Source organism: Sporothrix schenckii, assembly GCF_000961545.1.
Source record: "Sporothrix schenckii 1099-18 chromosome Unknown Cont47, whole genome shotgun sequence".
NCBI lineage: Eukaryota > Fungi > Ascomycota > Sordariomycetes > Ophiostomatales > Ophiostomataceae > Sporothrix > Sporothrix schenckii.
In genome coordinates, this window is record NW_015971148.1 from 897,296 (window position 1) to 921,442 (window position 24,147).

The 24,147-nt window shown below is 57.3% G+C and overlaps 7 protein-coding genes across 7 annotated transcripts; 5 read left to right on the forward strand and 2 right to left on the reverse strand.

The window, feature by feature from the left end:
* Nucleotides 1-292: 292 nt before the first annotated feature.
* On the reverse strand, nucleotides 293-2,547 carry SPSK_03116 (uncharacterized protein; the record flags this gene model as incomplete). Its single annotated transcript, XM_016729957.1, has 2 exons — nucleotides 293-1,086; nucleotides 1,161-2,547. The coding sequence occupies 2 exons, from the start codon at nucleotides 2,545-2,547 to the stop codon at nucleotides 293-295; spliced, it is 2,181 nt and encodes a 726-aa protein (XP_016584879.1).
* A 1,215-nt stretch (nucleotides 2,548-3,762) lies between these two features.
* On the forward strand, nucleotides 3,763-6,356 carry SPSK_03059 (uncharacterized protein; the record flags this gene model as incomplete). Its single annotated transcript, XM_016729902.1, has 7 exons — nucleotides 3,763-4,728; nucleotides 4,802-4,880; nucleotides 4,938-5,332; nucleotides 5,401-5,432; nucleotides 5,495-5,566; nucleotides 5,631-6,064; nucleotides 6,139-6,356. 7 exons carry the CDS (start codon nucleotides 3,763-3,765, stop codon nucleotides 6,354-6,356), a joined length of 2,196 nt encoding a protein of 731 aa, XP_016584880.1.
* A 1,184-nt stretch (nucleotides 6,357-7,540) lies between these two features.
* Nucleotides 7,541-10,234, forward strand: SPSK_03045 (Zn(II)2Cys6 transcription factor; the record flags this gene model as incomplete). The annotated part of the gene is made up of 2 exons (XM_016729889.1): nucleotides 7,541-7,648; nucleotides 7,715-10,234. The coding sequence occupies 2 exons, from the start codon at nucleotides 7,541-7,543 to the stop codon at nucleotides 10,232-10,234; spliced, it is 2,628 nt and encodes an 875-aa protein (XP_016584881.1).
* A 1,097-nt stretch (nucleotides 10,235-11,331) lies between these two features.
* SPSK_03130 (primary-amine oxidase) lies at nucleotides 11,332-13,490 on the forward strand (the record flags this gene model as incomplete). The annotated part of the gene is made up of 2 exons (XM_016729971.1): nucleotides 11,332-11,625; nucleotides 11,694-13,490. 2 exons carry the CDS (start codon nucleotides 11,332-11,334, stop codon nucleotides 13,488-13,490), a joined length of 2,091 nt encoding a protein of 696 aa, XP_016584882.1.
* Nucleotides 13,491-15,103: 1,613 nt separating this feature from the next.
* SPSK_03386 (uncharacterized protein) lies at nucleotides 15,104-16,429 on the forward strand (the record flags this gene model as incomplete). Its single annotated transcript, XM_016730224.1, has 1 exon — nucleotides 15,104-16,429. One exon carries the CDS (start codon nucleotides 15,104-15,106, stop codon nucleotides 16,427-16,429), a length of 1,326 nt encoding a protein of 441 aa, XP_016584883.1.
* Nucleotides 16,430-16,960: 531 nt separating this feature from the next.
* Nucleotides 16,961-20,194, forward strand: SPSK_02994 (ATP-dependent RNA helicase DDX51/DBP6; the record flags this gene model as incomplete). The annotated part of the gene is made up of 1 exon (XM_016729839.1): nucleotides 16,961-20,194. The coding sequence occupies one exon, from the start codon at nucleotides 16,961-16,963 to the stop codon at nucleotides 20,192-20,194; it is 3,234 nt and encodes a 1,077-aa protein (XP_016584884.1).
* A 232-nt stretch (nucleotides 20,195-20,426) lies between these two features.
* SPSK_03023 (uncharacterized protein) lies at nucleotides 20,427-23,360 on the reverse strand (the record flags this gene model as incomplete). The annotated part of the gene is made up of 1 exon (XM_016729867.1): nucleotides 20,427-23,360. One exon carries the CDS (start codon nucleotides 23,358-23,360, stop codon nucleotides 20,427-20,429), a length of 2,934 nt encoding a protein of 977 aa, XP_016584885.1.
* Nucleotides 23,361-24,147: the final 787 nt, after the last annotated feature.

The window sequence follows — 24,147 nt, forward strand, 5'->3', positions numbered from 1 at the left end:
AATAATTCCATAGTTAATCAACATTTTATTAAAAATCTTATCGGAATTTAAACGTTCGCCAGTTCGCACGTTCGCTGGAAAGGGGATGTACAGCAGAACGTAAAAGTAATAGGCATTCATCTAAAATAGCCCACCTTCCTTACAGTTACAAAACAAGGTCGTGTCATTCAAGTTATAATAAAGTAAAAAAAAAAGGAATAGAAAAGTCAAACATGCTTCGCCGTTAATAAAAACAAAAGAAAAAGAAGAGCAAAAAACTACACATCAAGATACCCTCCTCTACAAAGACAACTCATGAAAATGGAAACACTTCGCATGGCACGAGGGCCTTGCGAACACTCAGGTCGCCACGGCCGTCACCAATGCGCACAATACCAGGCGATACCATGAGATCGACCTTGAGATCGCGGCCGTGTTCCTTGTCGTTGCTGTCGGAGGCGCCGCTGCCACCGCCCAAACAATCCTGGTACTCGGGCCCGGCTTGCACCAGCTCGTTCCGTTGCGGCATAACGAGCCAGACCTGGGCCCGCTGGACACCAAACTCGATTCCAAGCTCGGCCGCGAGGTTGACAATAGCGGGAACAGCCTCGAGCGCATCGGGGCGGGTGGCGTAGCCGGTGATGCGGTCGAGCAACTGCTTGATGCTGGTGACGACGGATTCGCAGTGTTGGCGGTGCCACGCGGCAATACCCGGTTCGGCAGAACCACCACCACCACCCATAAAACCACTCAAACTGTTGACAGCCGAACGTCGTGGAGGCGGCGGCGGTGGAGAGCCACTAGCCGAGTAGGGTGGCGGAGCGGACTGTCCGCCGCCCGGTTGGAACGCCTGGTACTGGCCTGGCCAGGACGCGTCACCGGGGTGAGGTTGGTTTTGTGTCGAGGGCAGTGGTGGCAGTTGTTGCAGCGTCAGAGTTTGCTGCTGCTGATGGTCAGACGAAGGTGCAGATCCCATCTGTTGCTGGCGAGCAGCAGCCTTTTCCGGAAAGACGACGGGGAGGAAGGACTGAAAGATGGCCGAGCGTAGCTTGTTGGCATTGTAGTCGCGCCTGTACATGGCGAACTCGTCGGTATCATGTGCGTAGCCTGCCTAGGTTAGTATGTGAAAAGGTGGGTTTTTCAACAAAAAAAAGGTAAAAAAGGAACGAGGGTTAACTCACGATACGACTGTTGTCCTTCGTAGAGTCGGATCCATGAGCGATGAATTTCAAGTAGTTGTTGTCGGCCAGGGTTTCGTTGGGATTCTGGCCCCAAGAAACCAAAGCCAAACGGCGCAGAGAAAAAGGCCGAGACCAACACGTTCCACACGAGACCACGCAGGATGTATTGAAGATCGCGTGACCCATGCCGGGCAACAAAGCCCGTGGGATCCAAATCGGCTGGCAACTGATGCAGGGCCGAGGCGCCGCCTCCTGCTGCATTGCTGTCTCCGCCGTTTGCAGCATTTGCGCCGCCCTCGCCGCCATTGCCTTTCCCGCCGCCGTCTAAGCGAAGGTGTAGGTTGTTAGGCACGGTAATGTTCTTGATGCGGTTGCGCAGGTCGAGCAGTTTTATACGCAGAGCCTGGTCGGTGGCTGGCCGGAAGTCATCGGTCTGCGAGATCAGGTCGGACGCCAGTTCGCGGATCTTTTCTTTAAGAATTTCCGCCTCCGCCTCGTGCGCGTCGATAATCTCGTCAATCTCGCGCTCCTTTTCGTCGTGCAGCGTCTTCTTATCCACCTTGTGCTTGGCCTCCTCTTCTTCGAGTTTTTCGGCGTGTTTGGCTTCAAGCTGGGTCAGCGCTGCTTGGTGCTCGCCTTGCATGCGGTGGATCTGCGTTTCGAGGACACCGAGCTGCATGCGGAGCTGGGCCTCAGACTGCTGCTTGTCCAGGACGTGAGCAGCAGCGGCTTCCTTCATCTGGCGCGTGACTTTGGCGACGGCCTCGTCGCGCTTGAAGTCGGCCTTTTCGAGTTTCTCCTTGTTCTCCTTGTACTTGCGGCGGTAGTTTTCGGCTTCGATCACGGCTAGGCGTTTGTCATTGAGCGCCTCCTTGACATCGCCTTGCAAGAACTTGATCTCGGCAGTGGCCTCACCGAGCTTGCGGGCTTTGAGCTTCGCATCGCTCTCGGTGGCGTGGCGCTCCTTTATCAGCGCGTTGCAATACAGCAGGATCTGCTCCACGGCGTTGCCGTTGCGTTTTGGGCTGGCACCGATTTGTTTGAGGTAGGTAAGGATCTGTTGTGTTCCGTAGAGGTGTGCTTCTTCGGCAACCTGAGCGCGCATGCGTTGCTCCCGAGCCTCGACTTCCCAGGCCTTGGCCATGCCGGGCTGGCCGCCGTCGACCACGTGAGCCATGCCGGTCCCGTCACCTCCGTCTTCTCCGTTCAAGCCAGTACCAGCGATCATCCCGCCGCCGGGCATTCCGCCGGGCATCCCACCGGGCATTCCGCTGCCAATACCGACACCTGCCATTCCTCCATTTATGCTTCCACCCCCGCCGCCACCGGCACTGCCGCCATTACCGCTGCTGCTCGATTTTCCTTGAAGGAAATTTCGAAGGGACATTTTGGGCCTTGGCCGTCTGGGAGAAGTGAAAGTGAAATGTGTTGGTGGGAAGTGAAAAGAGAAAAGATGTTAGAGAGTGGTGATAGGCAAACAATGCAGTGGATGACCCCCTACACTTGGTCCTCCAAGGAATGATTCGGGCTTTCAACTGATAAGGAAGACAAAGCCAATCTCGAAATGGGATTGAAGCAGCAGTCCAACGACTGCCCTGCTAACCAGAGCAGTATAGAATTGTGAACAGGATGTCTGGCGACGAAAAAAAAAAACGAGTGACGACAGAGAGACCGACCCAAGAGAGGCGGGTGTAGTGTTTCCTCACACTTTGGGGCCCAGGGATCTAGAGGAAATCTTGGGGTGTACGATGTACCGAGTACTGTCGTGCAGCCGCTATCCCAATTGCTCTCCATGCGGAACAACGATGCACTGGTGCCGTGCTGTTGAGCCTCTTGTCGTCGCTGTCAGGTATGAGCGTCACATTCATACCAGTATCTTCCTATTCTGCGGGGTCGTCAAGGCAAACCAGCACAGCCTCTCCGGTTGTCGCCTGTGTTTGGCTTTTTCAGCGCTCAGTGTTTTGCCTTTTTGGCAGTCCTTCTTTCCATATTTTCCATCCTCCCTCTGCTTGCATATTGTCACCCTTACTGTTCCGAGAGTGTGCCTTGTTGGCGCCCAGACAGGCCAGGTCGATGCGCAGCCTCGCCGCCCATATGCAAGTGGACGCCTAAATATTGGCACTGCGGCATGTTAGCGGCTGTCACACTGTGTCACTGTGCGCACCGAAGCTCGGCTCAAGGCTCCACCCGCACCTTAGAAAGCGGGTCCTAGGGGGTGTCGTTAGCGGCAAGTACCTCACTTACACGAGTCAAGGGCGACGCTTTGAGATGACCACCACCCAAGGCGACACCAGAGCCTCTCGTTGTCTGGCGCACTCTTTCATTCAGCCAGCTCTGGAGCTTAGCAAGAAGGGGAATGTTTTGGCAGCATCGTCATAGTTCGGCTGTTTCTCCCTGTTCTTGTTGATTATCTTCGTCTTCCTCCTCAAGCTTTGTATCTTCCGTCATTTTTGTTTCGATTTCTTCTTTGTGACCCATTTCAACCCATTTGCATCGTTGAATTGTCGCGATCGAAGGTCATCTCGGTCCAACATCGCCTTCAAAACTATATTTGGTTTCCGTACCTGTTTTTCCCGTTTCGACTCTTCCTAGCTGCTGCACCATGAACTATGACGAGGTAGTCGACCTCCCGGCACCGCATGCCCGGGTGGCTGCACGTCGCGCTCGGTTAAAAGAGGAAGTCAAGAAAGACTTCGCAGCGCCGACAACAGCTTCAACCGCCGGCAATTCATCGCCGACAACGGTGGCTGCTGCCACACCAGGAAGCCCGACGGGGACTGCGCTCGACTTGGGGAGCGTGCCGCTTGCGCGGCCAGCAATTCCGAGAGCAAGTGCTGTGATACGAAGCGACTCTGCCGATGACGAGTCGGCTGCACGCATTGTCATGGCGATCGATTACGGCACAACCTTTACGGGTGTTGCGTATGCCCAGTCCGTCGGTCGTCCGATCGACCTCAACGACATCCATGTCGTCCAGAACTGGCCCGGTGCCTCCGAGGTCAAGGTGCCTTCGCAGATCTCCTATTCCAACTCCAAGAACCGTCTGTTGCAATATGGCTACAGCATCGACGACGATTCCGAGGTCTTATCGAAAACGAAGCTGGAACTGCAGGAGAGCCGTGACCGTGGCCGAGAGCTCACCACCTTTACGCAGACCTTGCACGGCCTGGCGTCTCTGCGACTCAACGACGCCAATGCGATTGCTGGTCGCATCCCTCGCCATCTGGCCAAGACCGCCGAGGATATTGTGCAGGACTACCTCGAGCGCATCGCCGACGTCACGTACGACGACATGATCAACACCCTGGGCCGCGCCGTGCCCGAACAGATCCCCATCGACCTTGTCATCACACACCCTGCTAAGTGGTCCGAAGAGGCCCTCAACAAGACCTACCGTGCCGCCATTTCTTCGTTTGGGGACCGCTTTCCGACGATCCGCAATGTGTCGTTTGTGTCTGAGCCAGAGGCCTGCGCGCATTACACGCTGCGAGCCGCACAGAAGATGGACCATGCGCGCTTCCGGAAAGGCGACTGCTTCATCGTAGTCGACGCTGGTGGTGGTACAGTCGTATGTCTTTTTTTTTCGGCGTGACCTCGAAAATTGTTAACAAAGGCCAATCTCATTAACGTGGCTGCTTTAGGATCTGGCATCTTTCCAAATCACCGACATTGACTTTGCCAAGAACAAATTCATGATGAAGCCCGTTGGCCATATTTCTGGTATGCTGGAGCACCCTTACCAACACCAATAGTTCGCTAATTCGCTAACACCTCTAGGCTTTGCTTGTGGCTCGACGTATGTTGATGAGGGCTTCATTAAGACCCTCAAGCGACGTCTCGATCCTGCCGACAGCGAGAAGATTGTCGGTACCGGCATGTACGGCGATGGTGGCCACTTTGTCTGGACAAAGGACGGCATGGAAGTGTTCAAGGCTTTCCTGCCCGTCAAGCACGGTTTCACGGGCACCGACACAAACTTGGCTGAGGCTGTTCCACTACCCCGTGGCATGAATATCCAGGATCGCGCCGACCGCGGAATCCATGACGGCAATTTGGAGCTGACGGCCGACGATATTCGCGAAATGTTTAGCTTCTCAGTCGACAAGACGCTGGCTCTGATTGGTGCCCAGATCAGCTCGCTCGACAACGCCACTCCTCGGCGTAAGGTGAAGGTATGTCAAAGTGAACGTCGGGGTATATATTAGTCCGCACTTCACAATAGGCACTGACGGTCTCCTAGAGCATTTTCTTGTCTGGCGGTTTTGCGAGAAGGTTAGTTCTGAACGTATCACTGACAACGTATTTCTCTGGCTGTTCAAACTAACATCTTTCAGCGAGTACCTCTTCTCCCGTGTTGCCGACTTTGCTGGGCAGCAGGGCATCAATGTCGAGAAGGGCCTGGACTGGTAAGTAGGCTCTAAATTCGCCTTCTCGTTCTCTAAATCCACCTCACTGACCATTATCGTTCAGCTGGTGTGCCGTGTCCAAGGGTGCCGTCATGAAAGGCTTGGGCCTCCTCACAGAGAAGCCAACAAACATCACCCGCAGTCCCTGCTACTATGGCGTCAAGACACGCCAGCTCTACTCGGGCTGGCGCAACACGGGCGACAACTTCGAGATCGACTCGCTCGGCGTTAAATGGGCCACCGACCAGGTCAAGTGGTTCGTTCGCAAGGATGACGCTATCCAGCCTGGCAAGGACCGTGTCACCACCTACAACTGTCACTGGTTGTTGCGGCCAAGTGACTTTGCACTAGCCACGTCGTCCTTTTCGTTTTCATCCCGCAAACGCAACAGTGCCGCCCACAGCAGCAGCGCTGCCGAGACCAAGGTCTATCGAGATATTGTGTTTGTGGCATCGCACGAGTCCGACGCCCCGAGACGCTTCAAGGAGCTCAACATGGGTGTGTTTTCCTTCTTTTCTAGGTTGTGCATAGTGCTTCATTTGCTCAGGAACAGCCGCTAACAACAGCACTAGATGAGGCCAAGATCGTCATCTTGCATTGCAACATGAACAAGGTGCCGGCGTCAAATCAGGTCGAGTATGGCGACAAGAACGACCGGTACATGAAGTACAGTGTGCAGGTCGAAGTGTGCGTCAGCACGACCGAAGCCAAGGTGACCGTCACCAGCGGCGGCGTTGTCGTGGCTGGTCCGGAGACGCTGCCGCTCAAGACGGACCTAAAGAAGCTGTGATGTGGTATGTTTAGTGTTTGGGCAATGATACAAACCGCATGTTTAGATACCTCACTTGCGTTACTGTTGTGTTTGAGTTTCGTTTGTTTTCATTCTGCGGCCTGGGCAAAAGGGGCCATGGTGTTCTCGTTTAAAGGAGGGTCCAGGTCACGTTTTCGCTCATCTATTGCCGTTCGATCTTGCCTTTCTTGCTAGTATGCGTCGAAGTAGATTCAAAACATTTCTGGATTTGAGTGTTGTCGCACGGTCGTGACTTCCATTTTGATCAGGAGCGTCTCCGAGCATGTGACCTGGTGGTCTTAAGCAAAACTGGGGACTCCTAAAATTTGTCGTTCGATGTTTTTTTCCTAATCAGGAAATAACGACTAATAAAAACATGAGCCTTCTACAACTGACTAGTCGAACGGGTACCGACCTTGCACGCAGGAGCAGCCAAAACGACAAAGAGGCAGTCACGACCTTTGGGGTTTACAAATCAAAAAAATACGGCTGGGAAGCCGCACTTTGAAGCTTTCCTGACGCAGGCCCGACAGGCACGAAGATGGAAAGAAGCACCAAGAAAGAACGACCCATGTTGCCATGCTTCTGGCACGGTCCAGGCTCTTGAAAGATCCTGGGGAGCATACGCTAAAATCTTCCATTTCTTAGGAGATCACGTGTGTGCCAAGGGTGGTATCCGACTGTTAGTCCTTTGTTGCTCGCTTTCGCGCCTTCCTCCAGGTGTTTGCTAGTGCCGTATGCCCCTTCCGAATCATTGTCGAATCCCCCGAAACGAATGACCTAGTCAATTTTCACATCACGGCCTTTCGTTTTCTTTGTGTCTCGTCATCTTCGCACTCAACCTCTCTGTCCACCCCAGTTTGAGAGCAGCTCCGGGATATCCAATTCCACCTTCTACCTCTCCACCGACCAGCGGTTTCACCGTCTCGGCAATTGCATACTCTGTAGAGAACCCACGAGCCCCCTCTTTCGGTCTTTCCCAACCCGTCTGTTTCTCTGCGTTGCATTTCCTGGCTGGCGATTCTGGCCGGCTGACGCAACCACTTTATCTTATCAGAGCAAACTTCACTCGTTGAGGATGGCGACTGTTTTCTTGATTCCCTGACAACAACTGCTTCCGCCATTGTTGGATCCCCCGACTATCGGAGCTCCTGACATTCTCTCGTCTCCTCTCACTAGTCAGCATGGAGACTGCTACGAAGAAGACGGCCCGCGGTGCCAACGGCAGTGGCCGGACGCGCGCGTATTATGGCTACTCGCGTAATGGCTGTTCCAGATGCAAACAGCAGAGGGTAAGCCCATGTCCTGTTGCTCATGTATCTATTTCGACTTGCCTTTGCTGACGTTCGTGTTCCTAGGTGCGGTGTGACGAGCAGCATCCGGAATGCGACCGCTGCGTACGTGTAGGTGTCCAATGCCCCGGGTACGAGCAAAAATTACGTTGGTCTGCGAAACATGAGGTCTTCCGGGCCGAGCCAGGTCAGAAGAAGCAGCAGGTTCGGCGCAAGCAGGCCCAGACGTCCGATGCGCCGGCCGCTGCAGCTCCCGCGCCGCCCCCGATACCCGCGCAACAGGAAGTCCACTCTCCTACGCAGGCGCACGATTTCGCAAGCTCCCCCCGACAACAGCCACAGCGACAGAACACAACCCCTCGGTCGCAACACAGTCCCTCCTCGGCAGACGGCGCCCAGCAGCATCCTCTACCCTCGCCAATGGGAACCGGCACGAGTACGACGAGCCCAACGACACAGTTCACCTCTAGCGTCGGCAGCCCGGAGCCTGAGATGACCATGCCCCATTCTGTCCCCTTCAACGGCAACCTTTCGAGTAACCCACGAAACGTGGCTTGGGCCAACCTTTTCGACCACATTCCAGTGCCGGTCCATGAGTTCCCCGAAATATATATGGGCATCAACAACCCCTTATTTGCAGCCCAGAAGGCACTGGATGGCGATGCGATGCTCCATAGCAATCTTATGGTAACCGCCGGGCTTGATGGATCATGGACTGGCGGGTTCCCAAGTGGCACGAGCATGGCCATGCCAAGCATGATGTCTACGGCACAGCAGGGCAGTACAGCTCCGTCTACGTTAGCAACCGAAAACGGCGATGACGTGGAGTACATTTCGAGAACGGATGGATTTCCGCACCGGGTATCGACTGAGTCACCTCCGGATGACCTTACGTCCGCGCCCAGCGATGGACTCGATGGACTCCTTCGGGGAAGGTGGCCGCATCTTCCGAGCCACACCAGTTTAGCCCTCGATACTACCACGCGGCCTTCCTACCATGTAGAAAGCCGGCCCGACAGTGAGGTAGACGAAAACGTGAGTGAGGTGATTTTTGGCCACGCATCGCCGGCTTCAGAGGCGCTGCAACTGGCCCCCGTTCAGGGTTGCCAAAGCAGCCCGTCCCTCTCGATCACTTCTTTGAACGATATCAGCACTGTGCTTGTTGAATTCTACTTCAAGGTGACAGCACAGGTATACTCGTGCTACGATAGCCGCATGAACCCTTTCCGTTCGGCTGTCGTGCGCACTTGGAACTCATCGAGAATCATTTATTGCACCCTCCAAAGCATGGCAGCAGCGTCTCTTGTACGTGATTTCCCAGAGGTCGCGTCGATCGGCCGCCAACTGCGCCAAGAAGCTGCCGAGCTGCTAGCCAAGACTACCGAGTGGGACGCCAACTCGATGCTTGCGATTCTCATGCTGGGTGGTACCTCCAGCTGGCATGACCCTCGAGATCTCGGCCTGCCGTTTTTCAACCAGATTGCCGCGTGTCTTTCCACTATGCCGGCCTCGACGTTTGGCGAGGCAGGCGGTGACCGCAGCTTCCGCTTCTTCCGCGAGTCGATGCTGTACTGGGAAATGCTTCTTGCGTTTGTCACAGACGACGACACCATATCGACGGTCCCCGACGAACGCCTAGATTCGTCAGAACGGCATTTCGGTCCCCAATCCATCCCCGGACCTCGTGTGCCCCATCCCTGGACGGGTTTCTGTGCGGAGACACAGCTGGCAGTTCTAAAGGTCGGCCGCTTGATCCGGCGGCAACGTAAATTCAATTACGCGCATCGCTTCGCCTCCATGGCGCACATCAACCAGCTCAAGAAGGATATGGCGACCGCAAGAGAGCTGGAGGAGCGCCTTGTGAACATTTCACATCCGACAGAGCAATCGGTCAAGGACACGGAAGACCGCAACACACCCGTGTGGCACCTGCTCACGTTGGCTGAGATCATTCGGAACACGGGTCTTGTCCAGATCTACCACGTCTTCCCCGACTTGTTGTCGGCCCGCCTACGACGGGAACGGCGAGGTGCCAATGGCGACTACGCCCACCTGGGCACGTCGTTCCAGGACGACAACGGCGCAGCGGACGAGCCGGCGATTACACACGAGGAGCGCGTCAAGTGGCTCACGTCGTACACACTGCGCAGTCTGGAAATGATGAAGACGATACCCATCGAGTCGGGTACCCGCGACTTCCAGCCGTTTTTGCTTGTCGCTCTGTCGAGCGAACTGCGCATCACAAAGAAGCGACGGCCCGGCGGCGCTATCCCCAGCACAGTGGGTGGCATGGGCGGCGCCAGCCTGCCGCTGCACGCGCTGCTCAACCTGGACATGGAGACTGTGGAGGTGACACGGGCGCGCGGTTTTATTGAGAGCCGGTTGAATGCCTTCTTGCACGTGCTGCCGCCGAAGCCCATCCAGGCCTGCCTTAAGATTGTCAAGCAAACATGGGTGGAAATGGACCAGCAAGCGGAGGCGCGGGCCAAGTGCATCGCCGGAGGAGGATTGGGAATGGACGGCGAAGCGGACGTGTACTGGATGGATGTGATGATCCAGAACGGCTGGGAGACGATTATGGCATAGGAGTTTGGCTACACGAGCACGCATTTCACCCTCATCGGATTACTACGGCGGGGATTTCTTGGAGGGATGGGTGGCGCATTTTGCATTTACACTTTGTCGCGCAGCTCACGTTGCGGACATTTTACGAAGGATCCACGGAATATGATGTCGTGGCCATATAGGTCTAATGATACTACATGATTAATTTTCCACTTCAATGGCACAGAGACAGGCTCGAACAGTCTCGCCAGCCAGAGGACGAGGCATTACCTGAGGAGATGTCAAAATACCACTGGAGCTTCAAAGCACGACTGGGGAAGGGCCAAGGCCAAGTGAATGGAGGAGCGCATTGGGGCCTGGACTTTGGAGGGGAATAAGTGGGTTGCCGTGCAGTAGTGCTGCGAGGAATCTCTGCCTTTACCTAGTTAGGAAATTATTTACGATTATGCTGCCCTCAGTGGAAGAGGAGCGTCTGTGGTATTAGTGAGTAACTCTGCTGACAACTAGAATTTGGGGCAGACAACGAAACTGTCGTTTAGTGGGTGAACGCGGCAAGCGCCGGTCGTGTTAGATGATTCGCTGGCGGCGCGGTATCTTTTATCTTTATCTACACGTACTATCTCCAGATCGTACAGAAATGCTGATGGTTTGGAGTGACACTTTTAGAGGGGCACGTTCTGTTATCTGCAGCTTCTGAAGGCCACCCTCGTAAATAAAGCGGAGAAAGAGCAAGTGGACGTTTCCTCCAGAGGATAGATGTCGCGATAAGAGATGCAACCCGTTGGTGGTCCACGACCGGGGGGAAGACGAAGCAGACAAAACTTTAAAATATAATATGAAGGCGTTAAAGGCATGTCGACCAGCCGAGAGTGTCTTGACGAAACGAAACTAGCCGTCTTCAATCTGTAGTTTCGCATCTCTGCGTGCCTTACGTCTTTGTTTTGTTTAAAGAAGAGGTTCTCCAGAAGAAGTTTGACGTTTCTAGACTCTCCATCCCGTCCTCATCCAAATCTCTGACAGACACGAGCAACACACGTCGATCGTCGAGCCTTCTTCTTAAATTATCGACGCTTCCTTTTTCCTTGTCATTTCATAGTATTGTACCCCATATCCCCAACATGTCTCTTCCTCATCCCTTTGATCCCCTCTCACCGGCCGAAATCGAGACGGCCGTCGCCCTCGTCAAGAAGGCCCACGGCGACGGTCTGCTCTTCCATGTGGTGTCACTCCAGGAGCCGCGCAAGGCAGCCATGACAGCATGGCTGGATGCGCCTGACACGGCACCGCGACCGGCACGTGTAGCTGAAGTTGTCGTGATCGAGAACCCTGCGGGTACTGTTTACGATGGTCTGGTGGACATCTCCGGCGGCAAGATCACCGCCTGGGAGAAGCTGTCGGGCGTGCAGCCGATTGTGAGCCCACCCAGCAGCTTTGTTAGACACAACATACCTTTGCTCATGTACCTACTAACACCCGACAGATTCTCATGGAGGAGCTCCAGCACGTCGAGCAAGTGGTGCGGCAGAACCCGCAGGTCATCGAGCAGTGCGTGCTGAGCGGCGTGGCGCGCGAGGATATGCACAAGGTCTACTGCGACCCGTGGACCATTGGCTACGACGAGCGGTATGGCAGCGACACACGGCTACAGCAGGCGCTCATGTACTATCGGCCAGACATTGACAACACGCAGTACCAATACCCGCTTGACTTTTGCCCCATCTACGACGGAAACAAGGACGCCATTGTGGCCATTGACATCCCCAAGGTGCGCCGACCGCTCTCCACGGTGGCGCCGCTCGACTACCACCACGTGGCACAAGAAGCGCGCGGCGGCTACCGCACAGACCTGAAGCCCATCAACATCTCGCAGCCCGAGGGCGTGTCGTTTTTGATTGAGGGCAACGAGGTGTCGTGGCAGAACTGGCGGTTCCACGTGGGCTTCAACTACCGCGAAGGCCCCGTGTTCAACAACATCCGCTATGTCGACAACGGCCGCGCGCGGCCCATCTTTTACCGCATGTCGCTCGCCGAGATGGTGGTGCCGTACGCCAACCCAGAGCACCCGCACCAGCGCAAGCACGCGTTCGATCTCGGCGAGTATGGCGCGGGCTACATGTCCAACAGCCTGTCTCTGGGCTGCGACTGCAAGGGCAGCATCGCCTACTTGGACGCGTCGATGCCGACGCGCGCGGGCGGCGTGCGCACGATCAAGAATGCCGTGTGCATCCACGAGGAGGACGACGGCATCCTGTTCAAGCACAGCGACTTCCGCGACGACTCGACGACGGTCACGCGCGCGCGCAAGCTGGTTGTGCAGCACATTTTCACGGCCGCCAACTACGAGTACGCCGTGCAGTGGATCTTCCACCAAGACGGCACGATCGAGCCCAACGTGCGGCTCACGGGCATCCTCAACACCTACGTCCTCGGCCGGGGCGAGGACACGCATGGCTGGGGCACGCAGGTGTTCCCCGGCGTCAACGCGCACAACCACCAGCACCTGTTCTGCCTGCGCATCAACCCCAACGTGGACGGCGGACACCGCAACTCCGTGTTCACGGCCGACGCGGTGCCGTCGCCGCACCCGGTCGGCAGCGCCGAGAACCCGTACGGGAATGCGTTCTACGCCAAGCGCACGCGGCTCGAGACGGCCGCGCAGGCCCAGACCGACTTTGACTGGGCGACTATGCGCACGTGGGACATGGTTAACGAGAACGCGGTGCACCCGTACAGCGGCCAGCCGGCCTCGTACAAGCTGGTGAGCCGCGAGGTGCCGATGCTGCTGCCGCAGCCGCAGTCGCTCGTGTGGAAGCGCGCGGCGTTTGCGCGCCACACGGTGCACGTAACCGCGTACGCCGACGACCAGCTGTACCCGGCTGGCCGGCACGTGCCGCAGACGTCGGGCGAGCCGTCGCTGGGGCTGCCGGCTTGGATCGGCGCCGGCACGGACTCGGTCGTGAACACGGACGTGGTGCTGTGGCACACGTTTGGCTTGACGCACTTCCCCGCGCCCGAGGACTACCCCGTGATGCCGGCGGAGCCGATTGTGCTGCTGCTGCGGCCGCGCCACTTTTTTGCCAGCAACCCGGTGATGGACGTGCCGCCGTCGTACTCGATTACGCCGAGCCAGGTTCTGGCGGCGAAAAAGGGCGGCGCATACGACGCAACAGATACAATGAGCACGCTGGTTGTGGCCGGCAAGGCAAACGGTGCAAACGGTGCAAACGGTGCAAACGGTGCAAACGGTACAAATGGCTCGTGCTGCAAGAGCTCATAAGCTTGACGACGGCAAAGTACAAGAGAAAACAGACAAAGACCCAAACTATGGCGGATGCCACTTAGTGTACTTGTTGAATATCAATTTAAAATTAAACAGTTTTATTCTTACCAAACTATCTACCACTTGTTACAGGGACTATCGAATGCCGAAGACCTTCCCATCCCACAAATATCCTTCACAGAGGCCTGTGTCAATCCTACGAGGCCTGTGGGGATTCCAACAAGAAGGGGGCAACCAAACCACGTTCACGAGGCTGAAGTTGCTCGTCGCCTAAGTGGTCCAAACCGCCGATCGGCTCATGTCCTCCCCTCGTTTGCCCGTTTCGCTTTTCCCTACTTTCCGACGTAAACGGTTATCGTCCTCCATACAATAAAGGGCCCGTCAATGTGGCTTGCATGATGCATATGACTGCGCCCTCCGTTCGGTCGTGTCTCCTCGGTCAAGAACAAGAGGCCTGCATCCGGGACAGTGCCTGTCACTGTGGACAACTTAACACAGGACAAAAAGGCACAAATGCCCACAGTGCGGTGACGACGGTTGCGAGAAAGCTCCCCACAGGAGGCTCTTTTCGCGGCCTCTGTTTCGCCCGTTGCGACTCTCTTGTCTTGTGGCAGCATCTCAGTGGCCCAGGCGAGATAAGACAGGGGCTCTCTATGCGGGGGCCACGCATTGACAGCCTAGCCCTCCAGATTCACTTTCGTTTTAAGGTTGCCACCGAGAGACCTGCCAAAGCTGTCCGGCGAGGCCACCTAAAGACTGAGTCTTCTTTGGCTCCGTCTCCCCTTTCTTTACATATGTCTCTTCAGCACGGAACTTCAACCCCGGGTGTTGGGTCGCTGGGGGAAAAGGAAACACGAAGAAGCTTTGCAAATGTCGCAATCAGCGCAGGTCTATGTCCTTGCAGTGCAGCCGTGATAGCAAGCTTGCCACACGTTTGCTTCATTCGCTGTCGGTGTTGTCGGCGCTGTGAGAGGTCCCCGGAGGATGCGTGCGGCGAGCGCCTGTTTAGTGAGCCTCAGGCCGCCTTGAAACGGTCTAGCTTGGCTCGCTCCAGGCTCGTCAAGAGACGAGACGCTGCACAGTGCGCCAGAACACAGCGCTGCGCCCCCTGTTCAATATGTCCGCCAGCTGCTAATCGCACGCCCCTCCTTGACCTGCCTTACGATGTATCTTTGGGGGTTGCTGCAAGCTACACTGCCTCGACGAGAAAGGCGCTGGTAAGGCGGCAGCGACAATATTGTTTGGCTCCAGGCGAGGCTCACAACCCCCAGCATTGACATGAGAAGTAACCGGCAAGGCGGAAGGGAACTTGAAAGTGAGGGAGCTCGAGGAACGAATTCCTTCCATAGCTCCAGCAAATGCTGACCATTTTTGGAGGCCGGAGAGCTTTCCAAGATTTGTGAGTCTTTGGGTTTTGTTCTCTACATCTTTTGTTGTCTATCTTTCTTCGACAGACCTCCTCAAGGCTGCTTCGTCGCAATTTACGCCTGGCATTGTCTTGGGCCTCTCTCTTCGGGTCGTGCGGTTCATCTCTCCTCACTCCGCGTCTTCCATCTTCATCCAAATCGCCAACACCAAAGTCTCTCCTCGCGACACACGTAACCATCACGATGACGAGCAAGATGAAGCGCCTCTTCTCCACGGCGCAAAAGACACATGGTCAACCTTATCACAAGGACGGCAAAGGTGGCCCGTCCAGCAGCAGCAGCGGGAGCAGCAATCCCTTGCCGTCCATGGCCGACCTCAGTCTGCGCAACGGCCCGGCCAACGGCAGCACACGCTCCCGTACGCCGCCGCCACCGCCCATTTTTGCCGGATATATAGGTGGTGGTGCTCCGGGTGGTGCGGGAGGTGCGGGAGGCTTTGGTGGTCTTGGTGGGAGCCAATTCTTCCCAGCCGCCGGCATGCCACAGCAATCGCATGGGCAGCCGCAGCAAACCCAATTCCCGCCCCCCGGTGCCTTCTACAACGGCGTGGATGTGGCGAATCCGCTAGGCGGTGCAGCCGCAGCTAGCAACGGCATCGGGCTACCATACGGAAACGGTCCGAGTGCAAATGGCGGGAGCGTCAACGGGAGCCTCGGCGGCCCGTCGTACGGCGCCGACATCAGCTTCCTCAACGCACTCCCGCCACCGCTGGCCAGCACGGCCGACGACCTCACGTCCCCCGGCGGCAGCGTGCACAGCGGCCACAGCGACCCCAACACGAACAATGTCCCGCCACCGCCACGATCGGCCGGCGCACAGTCGGCAGGGACGACAAGCTCGCAGTCGGCCTTCCCAACTCCTCCGCCCCAGTATTCGCATCCCCAACAGCCGCAGCATCAGTCATCGCATGCCAACCTGTACCACCAGGCACAACAGCAGCCGTTCTCTCCAGGAAGCGCACCCTTTCCACCCCGGCAACAGCCACAGCCACAGCAGCAGTTCACGCCGCCTCCGCCAGGGCAGCAGTCGGCCAAGGCGCACCACAGCCTGCTGGGCGGCAAGTCCAAGGGCGGTGCCCAGGCTGTCGCCCCGACCTATCCGCAGCCGGCCACCCAACAACAGCGCCAGCAGCAGCCGCCGCAGACGTTGCACCGACAACAGCAACCCCAGCACGCGTCTTCGTCCCAGATGACCACCCAGCAGCACGCCATGTCCAACGTCGACGTCACCCCCGCCGACATCCGCGACACCACAAACATGCTGCGCGAGCTCTACAAGATGGAGCTGGCCATCCACGGCGAGCGCTACGCCATCCACGAGGACGACCAGACCCGCAGCCGCGAGATGCGCCGCAAGGCCGACCTGCTGCGCGAGGAAATCGAAAACAACGTCACCACCTGGCGCACCACGGTCGGCGCCCGCTGGACGCGCGAGGAGCTACAGCACGTCGAGTACAGCGTGCAGCTGATTGGCACCCTGCGGTCCCTGGGCCAGACGGAGTCGTCGTGAGGGTCGAAGTAGAGGCCACTTGTTTTGTGTTTGTTTTCAGTCCAATTGTTGTCTTGTCGATTCTCGCCATATACCGTCTCATTCCACGATCCATGACATCTCATTAGTATAGTCCTGCTCTGAATGTGCCAATCTTGTCTTGTTTTACCGTTAATAATCTTATCCAGTACACTCATTGAATGGGCCATCATCGTGCGCAGATAAGAATGTAGTGATTTAGCAAAGAAAGTTGGTGACGAGCAAGCGCGCTGGAATAGAGCAATTTACAATGATGTTGAGGCTGCATTTAGCGGCCCCTCACAAGTATTTCAGAGCAAGTAGTGCCTGCGATAAGATAACAGGACCCACTGAAAATATTTGGCGGTGGGCTATGGCAGAATCGACTTTCGCTCTTCCTCTTTCGTGCCTGCAAAATCTTGACGCTATAATAGTCCTTCCCTTGGAGGGCTTCGTACGAGGGCTCATGCAAAATTCCTCGGCCTCGACTCTGGCCCCTCCCTCTCCAACATCAGACGTGCCAGTCTGCCCACCATGTACGCACGCTGGGTTCCGCCCAAGAGCAATGCTGCCAGCACAGCCCGGCCGGCAGAACCGGCTCCGGCGCCCGCGCCTGCCAATGGCGCCGACATTGTCAACGGCGTCAATGGCTATCCCAGCTCCAACCGCTTTGCTCCTCCACAACCGACACAACACGCTGCTCGCCCGATACCGTTTGCCCAACAGCCCATACCAACACCAGCTGCGTCTCTGCCTGCAACCCAGAAACGGAAGATTGTTTTTGAGGATGACGAATACGCAAATGTCTCTGCAGCCCGGCTGGGCCTGATGGGCGGTGCCGGCGCAAGCAAACGGCCCCGGGCATGTGATGAGCCCGAGTCGACGGCTGTGGCAACACCTCATACAAACATGGACGCGAACGCGAGCACAAACGGAACAGCTCCGCCGGCGGGCGAAAAGAAGAAACGCAAGCGGAGGCGCAAGTCCAAGAAGCGCGGCGGCGACGACGACGAGGACAATGACGACGAGGGTGACGATGCCGAAGAAAACAGCACGGTTGAGAAGAAGGAGAAGGAGAAAGTAGAAACGGCAGTGGAGAACATAGAAGAGACCAAGGAAGACGGGCAGACTGAAGTGCCCGTGGAAACAAAAGTGGAGGACGATCCAAAACAGAAGAAAAAGAAAAAGAGCAAAACGGACGACAAGACGGAAGAAAAGAAAGAACAAAACGAGGACAAGAAGGCCCCGGCACCGCCTCCGGTAACAGAAGAGCCGATGGAAGTAGACACGGAAGAGCCTACTAGTGCCACCACCACACCCGCCCAAGCTGTTGACACACCAATGGTCGACCGGTTCAGAGAAAACAAACCGAAAAGAGAAAAGAAGAAGAACAAAAAATCCAAGCAAGAAGCCGCCATCGCCGAAGAGGTCGAGGAACTGTCCGTTCGTCATAAGGCTCTGCTTGAGAAGAAAAACAAGTCTCTCAAAAAGGCCCAAGAACGCGCGCCAGCGACTTCCGCACATGGCGAGGACAACGGCGCCAGCGCAGACGACGCCAACGAACCAGCCGAGCTCCACGGCCTCGAGCCCCTGCCGCAGCCCGCGTCCATCCCCGAAGGCACCGCCCGCCCAGCCTACGACACCCTTCCACCGTGGCTGGCCGACCCTGTCCGTGTCGCCTCCACTACGCGCAAACCCTTTGCCGAACTCGGCATCAGTCCCGAATTGGGCATCGACGAGCGCGCGGCGAAGGTCCTGCGTGATGAAAAGGGCTGGACCGAGGCCTTTGCTGTCCAGACCGCCGTTGTGCCTCTGCTTCTACCCTCCCGTCGGCCATCCACAGGCGCCGGCCGCGGCGACCTTGTGATTTCGGCTGCCACGGGCTCTGGCAAGACCTTGGCCTACGTACTGCCTCTGATTCGTGACATCAGCCGCACACGGGGTGTCACACGCTTGCGCGCCGTCATTGTTGTGCCAACACGTGAGCTGGTGCAGCAGGTGCAGGACGTCTGCGAGACGTGTGCACGGGCGTACGGCGGCAGCAGTGGTTCGGCCACGGACGGCAGCAAGGCGTCGGGCAAAAAGGTCCGCATTGGTGTTGCTATGGGCAGCCAGTCGTTCAAAAAGGAGCAGGCCACACTGATGGAGGAGGACCAAGTGTATGATCCGGAGGGCTATCGGGCCTTGCTTAGCAACCGCCAGCGATGGCCTTTTGCGACCGAGGACGCAGCGGCAGAGACGTCCACCACTGCGACAGGAGTTTCTGCAAACCCGTACACAGCTGTCGAGACCATTGGCCTACCCACTTCATCAACCCTCCCCCTCCCCAACCACGTCATCCAGAACATGTCCAGTGTCGACGTTCTCGTCTGCACCCCAGGCCGCCTCGTCGAGCACATTCAGTCCACGCCAGGTTTCACTCTCGACTTTGTCCGCTGGCTCGTCGTCGACGAGGCCGACAAGCTGCTGGGCCAGAGCTACCAGCAGTGGTTGACGATTGTCATGGACAGGCTTGCGGCCACTTCTTCTTCCTCCCCCGCGTCCCACTCCATGATCAAGGAGAAGCTCGGTGCTCGCGACTTTGCAGACTCGTGCGAGAGCGGCGTCCGAAAAGTCGTGCTCAGCGCCACTATGACGCGTGATCTCAGTCTGCTCAACAGCCTGCGCCTCAGCCGTCCCACGCACATTATCCTCGAGGGCACGGCCCGGCAGGCCCAGGGCCTGGCCACCGAAGGCGACAATGCCGCGTACGTTCTACCAGACCGCCTCCAGGAGTCGGCCATTAAGGTGCGCGACGAGTCGCAGAAGCCGCTGTACCTGGTCGACCTGTTGCGGAGTGCACTGCTGTCCGGTGCCAGCGCTACTAGCGGCAGCAAGGCGGCATCGACAGCCAAGCCGAATGTGGACAGTGATGAGGGTAGCGATAGCGATAGCGACGGCGACAGCGAGAGCGACAGTGACAGCAACTCGAGTGAACCTAGTGACTCCGACTCCTCGAGTGACTCGAGTGCTTCGAGTGTTGATGACAGCGACAGCGACAGCGACAACAGTGACTCGAGTAGCGGCAACAGCGACACGGACGAAGACGAGGACACCACATCAAACAAGACAAAAACGACCCCGGCCGCCCCTTTCAACAGCACCGTCCTTGTCTTCACAAAGTCCAACGAAAACGCCTTGCGCCTGTCCCGTCTCCTGGCCCTGCTCGCCCCCGATCTCGCGCCTCTGATTGGCACCATCACGTCCACAACCCGTACATCCGAGCGCCGCAAGACCCTACGCACCTTTGGCACCGAACCGTCCAAGAAGCTTCGCATCCTCGTGGCCACCGACCTGGCTGCCCGCGGTATTGACTTGCCCCGCCTCGACCACGTTATCAACTACGACATGCCGCCCAGCGTCGAGTTCTACGTCCACCGTGTCGGCCGCACAGCGCGCGCCGGCTGGGCGGGCCATGCGTGGACGCTGTACACCAAGAAGGAGGCTGGCTGGTTCTGGCCGGAAGTAGCCGGCCAGAGCAACAAGAACAAGTCAGCGCTGCTTGCTTCGTCGTCATCCTCGGCATCCACCGTCCGCCGCACGAACAAGGTAGCCAAAGCCGTGGTGGGTGGTGAAGACCGTGAGCACAAACAGAAGCAGAAGCAGGTCGGTACAGACGGCGACGACGAGGGTGGTGCGCGTGCCTGGTTCGGCGAGGCGCGGCTGGCAGCATACGAAGAAGCTCTGGAGCAGCTGGGCCGTGAAGCGGCCGACGCGCGGAGGAAGTAGACCGCAAGTACATAGAAAGCCAACAACAACAAATATAGACGACACATATCGTGAGCATAGTACGGTGTTATCTTGTCAAAAATTATTACCATTTTCATCCACGCGCGTTGTCATTAGATTGAAGAATTAAGTGAAAACTCATAAGCTGTCCCGACATTTCCAACCGTCCAACTCCTTTTGATCCCCGGCCTCCAGAAACAAAAATAAAATTATAGTTCAAGAAGATTCACACCTAATGAGAAGCCACCGGGAACGTGTCGAGGAATGTCGGGTAGCCCATGTTGTCCATGCCGGGTACCTCCGACTCCCAATCCCACATTTGGAACAGCGAAAACTGAGTGGCATCGGCCGTGTCCAGCCCGCCCGCTATTGCTTGCTCCGGCAACTGTGGCAGCGCTGGCTGCACCTGCTCATGCTGTACAACATGCTGGCCCGGCGGCAGCATCGTCGGAGGTATGTCGGCATACGTGGGTTGCCTCGGCGGGTAGGCATACGGCATCATGCTCCCAGGGGCATTGTCGGATCCTGGCACGTTTGGTGAGTTTTGTGTATGCTGCTGGTGCGTGTTTTGTGCCATCTGGGTGCTCGTTTCATCCCGCGCATGTTGCGCACTTGTCGACGTATCTGCCTTGGACACGCTGGCCGCCACGTTCGCTTCAGGCTCGTGGCGGTTCCGCGCCTGTTTCCGCGCCATGGGATAGACACCAAGTGGGTTCAAGATGTACTCAAGCGAGAACTGCGACGATTCAGTTGCTGCACTGCTCGCTGCTGTACCTGCTGTGTCCTCGGCGCTGCTGGTGCTTCTGCTGCCGCGAGCTTCGAGCTCCTCAAACCGACGGAGCGCCTGCTTGGCCGACTCGTAGTACAGATCGGCTTTGATGTACCTCCGCAGAAAGTCGAGGACAGTCACATTGCTCTGCAAAAGGTGGCGGTGTTCGGGGAGAAAGGCGGGGACGACCAGCGGATCGTTGCTGCCATTGGATTCTCCGTTTCCGTTTCCAAGACTGTCAGCGCCGTCTGGGACGTCGACACCGTCGCATCCATCCGCCGCGCTGCCCCGGTCATCCACACCACCTCGTCGACCCCGAGAGCTACTCAGCAGCGCCTGCCATGAGCTAATGGTCATCACCAGAACGCTGCTACACACCTGCGCGTGCATCGCGTATGGCGTATCCACCAGACTCAGCCGGTTCGTCTGCCACAGCTCTTCGAGTAGCGTCGCAATGACAACAGCCTTGCTGCTGCACATGCGATGGCAGCGAAGCAAAAAGTCGAGAGGTGCATGGGCGCGGATCCATTGTGTCGCGTGGTGCGGGAACACGAGGTTGGCGACGCCCACACGGTACAGGTCGTTGAACGTCTGCGCCAGCAGAATATGCAAGCCAAAGTACAGCCCTAGGCCGCCCGAGCCGCTGGCCCCCGACCATCCGCCCGACCAACGGAACACAGAGGTGTTTTCCGGTGTCATGCGCAACTCGTCGGGCACAGACGCCTCGAGGGCACGCAGCTCGCGGTCGAGGCTCGCAAAGCGGCTCACGCGCGGGTCCGGGGACCAGGGCACGTCGCCGCGCAGATTTTTGACGTACTTGAGGATTTTTGCGCGGACAGCCATGGCACGGATGTAATAGGCGCGCAGGTCCAGATTGTGGGCGGCGGTACCGGCTGTGGTCGGGTCAACAAACGGCAGAAGCTGGCCGGGCGTCAACATCTCGGTCACGCAGGGCTTGTTGCGTACAAACAGCTCCTCGGTGCAGGGGAGCTGCACCTGGATGTCGGCCGGGTTGACAAAGCGCAGCTGGTCGATGCCGCATTCCATGAACGCGTCCTGCAGGAAACAGCACCACACCAGCCGGCGCCGGCACTCCTTGTTGGACCACGATATGGTTTCGGCGCCGCCTCCACCCGCGCCACGTGCTCGCTGCTGGGACGGCAGGTCGTGGTCGTGCTCCAGGTTCAGCTGCAGCACCTGGACATGGCGTGCGACGATGCCCGACAGCATAAATGCTTTGGCATACTCGCCATTGCGCAGGTAATATTCGTGCACGAGCATTTCGGTCATCAAGCTCTCGACATCGGGCGTGCCGAGGTGCTGGAATATGCGCTGCATGGCCGTCGCCGCCCAGCCGCTTCCAGCATCGTAGAAGCGGGTGGGCGCCGTTGTGGACGTTGGAGATGTTCCTGTTGCCACACCGGCCCTGTCGACACAGTGGAACGGCGCGGCCAAGGCACACATGGCATTTATCAGGCCATATTCATCGGCGTAGACCGATTGCGGGTCGCGCAGCCGCTCAAAAAACGTCGGCATATGCAGAAACCCCAAGCAGCGCAGCGGATAGATGCGGGCAAAGTAGGTGGCAAGGAGGCCACGCAGCCGGTCCATGGGTGGCAGTCCCGGTGCAAGCAGCCAGTCCGGTATGGCGGAAACGCCTGCTGGATGATGCGAGGGCTGTGATGGCAATGTAGATGACGAAACTGTTACTGGCAGTGGCGTAACGAGGCCTGCCGAGTCGGGCGACGGAAACGTGTCCGACGGGTCGCCTGCGATGCCGCTGTCATTGGCCGCAGATCGGTACATAATCTCTGGAGCAACGGCCGGAGCTGGAGCCGGAGCTGGAGCCGGAGCCAGTGGTAGGACCTGGTCAGCGAGAGTCGTCGTCGTCGTCGTCGATGAAACAGACGCATCTCCCCGGCTGCCTTCGTACACGCAGGCAACGCCCCGCCGGATGCAGCGCGCGCATGATATGCCGCCCGAGCACTTGGCCTTGGCCCGCTTACATGCCGTGCACGAGCGCAGAATCCGTCGCCGCTGCAATCCGGCCTGGGTCGTTGTGGCTGTGGATGAGAGGGCGCCGCCACGATGGTTGTGGTGAGCACCGAGACCCGGTTCGGAAGCGGAAGTCGCGGTGGAGGAGGCGGAAGGAGCCTCACGGTAGCTGCAAGGGGCACCAAACTTGGCGCAATTGGCACACGTTATGGGTCGCCGGTCGCACTTGATCTGCGTAACAGGTGAATTGTCAGCGGGAACGGGAAGGAACAATGGATGTTGGGTCGTGTCCTGGCAAGTGCGACCATGCTGTCTGTGCCCACCTGTACCTTCCACCTCTCGCCTTCCACCAAAGAGACTCACCTTCCGCCTTCGGCAGATAATGCAGCTGACCGACTCCATCTCGACATCCGTTCTCCAAGAAATCAGCCCCCAAAAAAGAGGGCGAGATGCGTTTCGGCCGGAAGAGGGTATTTGTTCGGCGAAAACCAGCGACAACCGATGAGCGACAGGCGAATGCTCGTGGCTGCAAATCAAGCTTGCTTGGTGGGCGGCATCAAGGGACGGCCCCGGAAAAGAGGAAACGAGCTACAATTAAAGTCAGATGCAGCACGCGATCATTCTCCGCATTGTCGCCATGGATAAGAGATGTAGATGTCGAAGTAGTGCCAAAAGAGGAGTCCGTCTAGACGGCGAGGAGACTGACAGAAATGGAAAGGTCGGCTTGGGATGAGAAAAGGTCAAACTGGTGAACGATGGTGCTAATCCTCACTAGGTCCGGTCAGGTCTGGCGGCGTCAGGATCTCAGAGCCAGACCCGCCATCTGGATGCGCTACTGCGCCAGCGGATGTCGGCGGACGCCTTGGCATTTCAACGGGTGTCGAAATTCGAGGGAAGCCGGCATCCTCTGCCCAAGTCAGGAACTCGCGATGCCATTACCAGGATCACCGACATTTAGCAGAGCTACGTTTTGACAAGAAAGACAAGGGACCCAGAAACCGCAACTAAATGCTAACCTTCGACACTGCGACAAAAGATGGCGTGCCACGGCCTCTGTCTGTATAAAAAGCAGTAGCAGCAAGAGAAGAGCAGCAGAGCAGCAGAGCAACAGAGGAGCCGACTCAATCAACATCGGCACAGACCCCCATAGCTTTTTCACCCTTCTCAGGCACCTTCACCTTTTTGATAT